This window comes from Phoca vitulina, unplaced genomic scaffold (genome assembly GCF_004348235.1).
Source record: "Phoca vitulina isolate PV1807 unplaced genomic scaffold, GSC_HSeal_1.0 scaffold100, whole genome shotgun sequence".
Taxonomy (NCBI): Eukaryota; Metazoa; Chordata; class Mammalia; order Carnivora; family Phocidae; genus Phoca; species Phoca vitulina.
This window is the reverse complement of record NW_022589803.1, coordinates 544,532-549,992: the sequence shown is the minus strand read 5'-3', so window position 1 is coordinate 549,992 and position 5,461 is coordinate 544,532. Positions and strand designations below refer to the sequence as shown.

The following is a 5,461-nucleotide window of genomic DNA, read 5'->3' as shown; positions in this document are numbered from 1 at the left end:
ACCCCCCATCTCACAGGAACACAGGTCTGGGGGCTGCTCAGGGGCATTTAGATTCTGGTGCATCCAGGCAGCCTTTTCCCTCAGAAGATGGGAGCCTGTGAGGCACCCCCAGTCAGGCAGGGTGTCTGTCTGTTCTCTATGCACAAATGCACACACTCTCTCACACATGCAATACGCACCCCATATGTATGTGTGCCAGGCATGGCTATGGAATGGGGAAAGGAACTCAGACACCATTCTCATTGGACAAGCTTAAAACACAACATGGCTCATTTTTATTTTATCTCAGAAAAAAACATTCCCTTCAGAAGGAAAGGCAGTTAGATAGGGCCTCTGACTGGGCAGCTCTGAGCTACCCAGGCACACCGCACGGTGGGCCAGTCCCCACTTCCTCCCCTGAGCCCACAGTCAGGCAGCACTCCATTACAACTCCCCATCCTTGAGCCCAGCTTTGTGGCCCCCAAAGATGGCCCTGGGACTGATAGTGTAAGAAGTGGCAGCTCATGGTAGCCAGAGAGTGCTGCCTGGGGCTCCCTGGGCTGACCCCTGGAGCAGGGTGAGCAGCAGGACTGACAAGAGAGCCAGCAACCAGGGAAGGAAGATAATTAAAAAAAAAAAAAAAGGTATTCTTCACACTTAACATTTTCTCCTGGAAAAAAAAAAAAAGGAAAAGAAAAACGCCACCTCTGGACACAGCAGCTCCTGAGCCCTTGGAAAGTCTGGGGAGGGTGGTCTGTGTGTGTGGTAGAGGGCCTGCTGGAGCCACCCTCCCTGCCCCCAGCCTCAGGGCCAGCCAGCCTGCTCTGCCACAGCTGTTCTGCCAAGTCAGGGTGGTACTTCTAGATGCTTTCCGAGTGGGGAACCAGGCCCTGCCCAGCCAAGATGCTCCGGTGCTGTGGTCTTGACCTGACGCAGGGCCTCCCAACGTGAAACGTCCACTTCCTCGGACTCCAAACCCTTCCTGCTGGGCCTCATGCTGCTCCAGCCAGGGCTCCCTCCTCTCAGTCCAAAGTGGGAACTGGCCATGAAAAGGGCCTCCAGGCACATTCACTCTTTTCCCAACGTGACTGGCTCTATCCACCAAAGAGAAAGATTTCCTTCCTGTAGGAAGGGGCAAATTCAGTGGATCATCAGGACACTCCTGCTCCATCCTGGGCCAGGGGACCCTCGAGGCCAGGGGACTCTGGGCATGCTCCCTTGTGCTCATGGCTGAGGAGCTCCACATCTGGGAGGCTCATGTCCCCATGGGACTCATGGGCACTCCCTCCACTCACCAGCCCCAGGGTGTAGCCATTGGGCCGCCGCTCAGGATGAGGGGCACTGCCATTGGCCCACACCCCAGGAGTATGGCCATTGAGGCGGAGGCTGATCTGCTCTCCATCACTGCCATGAGCTGCCAAGGCCCGGGCACTGGTGCCCCCTGCCTTGAAGGGCTCCCGCCGCCTCAGGATGTGGCTGCGGATGATCTTGCGGAAGGTCTGGCGGAACTCACGGATGCGGTAGGCATAGATGAAGGGGTTCACAACAGAATTGGTGTGGGAGAGGACGATGGTCAAGTACATGAGCCAGAGTGGGGCATGGCTGCACTCCGGGCAGAAGAAAGTAAAGCAGTTGATGATGTGCAGGGGCAGCCAGCAGAGGGCGAAGAGCCCCACAATGATGGCCAGCGACTTGGCAGCGTGGACCTCCTTCTGCAGCGTGGACCGAGCCCGCTCCCCCGGCAGAGGCTGGCTCTCCATCTGCTTCAGCTGTCGCCGAGCCGCCAGGAAGATCCGCAAGTAGACGCCCAGCATGAGCAGCAGGGGCACCAGGACACAGGCAAAGAAGTTATAGTACACCATGTAGTTCATGGGGACTACGTCCTCAAAGAGACAGGCCACCTGGCCCTCCCCGCAGCCCTGTGAGTGGTTTTGGCCCCCCTCTGGCTGACCGCAGTTGTTCCAGCCCAGCATGGGAGTCAAGCCGATGGCAAACGACAGCACCCAGCAGACTGCAATGATGCCCTTGGCCCTTGTGCCAGTCACCAAGCCATTGTACCTGGGGAAAGGAGACCAGCATCAGAGGTCTGAAAAACCAAGGCTGGGCGGGGCCAAGAGTCAGAAACCCAGAGAGGCACCCCGTCCCCCACCCACTGGCTTGAAGGTCTTGGACCGGTCACTTCCTGCCTCCTAGCCTCAGTATCCTCCTCTTTTCACTGCAGGTCCAAGCCCTGCCTTTTCCCACAGGAGCTAACGGGAGAGCAGGCTCCCTGGCAAGGAAGCCACTGCATAGACATTCAGATGATTACTAAACAGTATTACAAGTAGTCCTGGGACTCAATTAGTTCAGTCTGAGGGAATTTATAAGTGAGAGAACTTATCACCTCCATGTTGATCTTAGTTGATGCTAGAATAAGTTTCCCCTTAGAGTAGGAATGGGTCAGGAGCGCAAACTCAATGGCGGGGGGCAGAACCTGCCAGATCAGATTGTAGATGATTCATGTCTCTTGTACTCCATGCTCTTCCTTCCCCACTTAACTGAAGGTCTCCAGAAGCCCCCAAGGAGAGGTGGAGGTCCTGGGCAATAGACCCTCTCTTCCTTCCAAATTCGCTCACAGCCCTCTGGAGAGACACAACATCAGTATGTCTTAACATTCATGTAGCAGTCTTAACATTCAAGAGGAAAGAACTGCATGAGGTACTGAGGTCCAGAGAGGACAAATAATCTGCCTGAAATCACTCAGGACTCTAGAGAGCCAGACTCAGTCCCAAATTCACGGTGTTGACCTGATCTGCCAGCCAGGAAGTTGATCCCAGGCCCACAGAAAAGGTGGCATAGATTTTATTAAAGAATGGGCAGTCTGGGGCACCTGGGTGGCTCAGTCAGTTGGGTGCCTGACTCTTGATTTCGGCTCAGGTCATGATCTCAGGGTCGTGAGATCAAGCCCTGCGTTTGCCTCTGTGTTGGGCAGGGAGCCTGCTTAAGATTCTCTCTCTCCCTCTCCCTCTGCCCCCTCATCCCCCCCATGCACACCCGCACATGCACGCTCGCTCTCCAAAAAAAAAAAAGAGAGAGAGAGAGAGAGAATGGGCAATCAAAAAATCATCTCCCTGATTGAAGAAGGTGACCTCAGTGATTTCTGAGGGATGACCATCTGGCAACACCAGACTGCCCTCCCCTTCACCTGGTAAACCCTACCCATCCTTCTCATTCAGGCTAGATATCTTCCCTGAGAAGTTTCCTACCCAGGGGCAGCTAATCTCTACTCCATTTGGACCCCTGAGGCCAGGGGCCCCTTGGGGGCAGGGTTTTTCTGCATCCATCTCTGCATCACCAGCATTGAGACAGGGACACACAGTAGATGTCCTTTACTTAATTCCAGAATGGGAAGCGTCCACAGAAACTATCTAGTCCATGGATGCCAAACATGGGCCTACAAGTAAGAATTGTGTGAGGCAGGCTGGCAGGATATTTACTGTGTGTACAAGAGACGGCTTACGCCGCTCAGCCCCTGGCCGCCCATGCAGAATGTGCTTCTGGTGCCGCCAGATCTCAGAAGGGGCCGAGGAGCTGATTCTCTGGGTAAGATCGCCCGTGGTTTACATTTTGTCAACAAATTCAAATTAAGGGAAAAAAAATATCTGGTGGCCTCCGACCTCTTACCTAATCCAACCACCTCATTTTATAGATGGGAAAACTGAAGCCTAAGGAGAGGAATGGATTTGCCGTGGACATTTTAGGAGCCCAGAGCACCCTGGGCCAAGGTAAGTGTGTCAGTTCTGAATCTATGTCAGCTTTGAATCCAAACAGTAACTGGGCAGGGCCACCCCCAGGAGCCCTCAGCCCCATTTAGCAGGGGCTTGGGTGCCTGCAACAGGGCTGGGCAGGAAGAGGGTCATGGACTTGACCATTTCCACCAAGCCACAGAGAGCCTACGCTGCCCTGTTTCTTATTCTGGAGCCTCAAAGTCTCAGGCTTCCCCCCACCACCACCACTTAATACTTACACAGCACTTGCCATGTGCCAGGCAGTTTTTAGTACTCTACAAATTATAATTTATGTAATCTCATTGACTAGGAGGTGCCTGGGTGGCTCAGTCGTTAAGCGTCTGCCTTCGGCTCAGGTCATGATCCCAGGGTACTGGGATCGAGTCCCACATCGGGCTCCCTGCTCCGCGGGAGGCCTGCTTCTCCCTCTCCCACTCCCCCTGCTTGTGTTCCCTCTTGCTCTCTCTCTGTCAAATAAATAAATAAAATCTTTAAAAAAAAAAAAAAATAGTAGGCTATTTTAATGTTGGTATTTTTCCTGAGAAAAGTGAATCCCTCCCTGAGTTCCAGCGCTGATGCGTTCCTGGTTTGGCCATGTTCTGTCACTCTGCATCTCTGAGCCTTAGTTTCCTCATTTGTAAGATGGGACTAAAAATCCAGGGCCTGTGAGCACTGTCCCATGAGGGCAGAATGTAAAATCTGTGGGTGGAGATTACAGGGAGGTGGATTGTGAGTGAGGGCAAGTAAGAACTTCTCAGCTGAGCTGTGCACACAAGAAATGGGCTGCTTCAGGGAAAGTGAGCTTCCTGTCATTTGAGGCAAGCAAGCAGAAGCAAGCAGTTATAGGGATGGTGTAGAGGACCCTGGAGACCACCTGCTTTGGGGATTTCCAAATTGTCCTCCGGCAGCCGACCTTCTTGCTCACATTCCCAGGCAACCACAGAGGTAGGGTGGTGAGGAAGGGAGGCAGCTTGATATTCACTGAATGAATGAGTTGGTGGGGACACCAGAGCCCAGCCCAAAGGCTTCCAGGACAGTTTGAAAATCCCTGGTCTGTTCAACTGTCTGCTTTTACAGACAAGGAAACCCATGAGGGGAAGTCTGGCACTGCATTTTAAAATGAAAGCCCTTGTGGGGACAGAAACAAACACACGTTAATAGCACTTGCCTGTGCATGCAAAGAATATCTCTGATAGGTTTCCCAACGCTGACTTCCAGGAAGAGAACTGAAGGTAGGGCAGGGGACAAAAGGGACAGTTTTTCACCATATACCCTGTTGTTCCTTTTTGATGTTTTAGCATGTGCAGGTAATAATTTATTTAAATACACACACACACACACACACACACACACACACACACAAATATCAAACAGATTAATTTTGTTATTCAGAAGAAAAGTCCTTAGGCTGAGAGCCCTGGACCCAGGCCCCTGGGGAACTGGAACAGCATTAGGGCCCAAATGGAATAACAGCCAAGCCACAGCCTGGCCCAGGGGCATCCCCTGGGCTGCATCTATGACTGATGGTAGTCACATCTTGGCCTCCTGGGCCCCAGACACAGACCGTCTGGTGTAAGTGGTGCCAAAGGCACCCAGCACAACGCTCTGCCTTCAGGGGAGCCCAGAGGCATCACAGGGGAGCCCAGAGGCATCACAGGGGGGCCCAGAGCATCACAGGGGGGCCCAGAGGCATCACAGGGGAGCCCAGAGGCATC

The 5,461-nt window shown here is 53.3% G+C and overlaps 1 protein-coding gene across 1 annotated transcript in view; it reads right to left on the bottom strand.

The window, feature by feature from the left end:
• Nucleotides 1-252: 252 nt before the first annotated feature.
• Nucleotides 253-5,461, bottom strand: part of ADORA2A (adenosine A2a receptor) — an 18,606-nt gene continuing 13,397 nt past the window's right edge. The window contains exon 3 of the mRNA XM_032397609.1: nucleotides 253-2,037. Coding sequence (XP_032253500.1) covers nucleotides 1,131-2,037 — 907 coding nt within the window. The 3' untranslated portion in view covers nucleotides 253-1,130. The remainder of the gene's footprint in view (nucleotides 2,038-5,461) is intronic.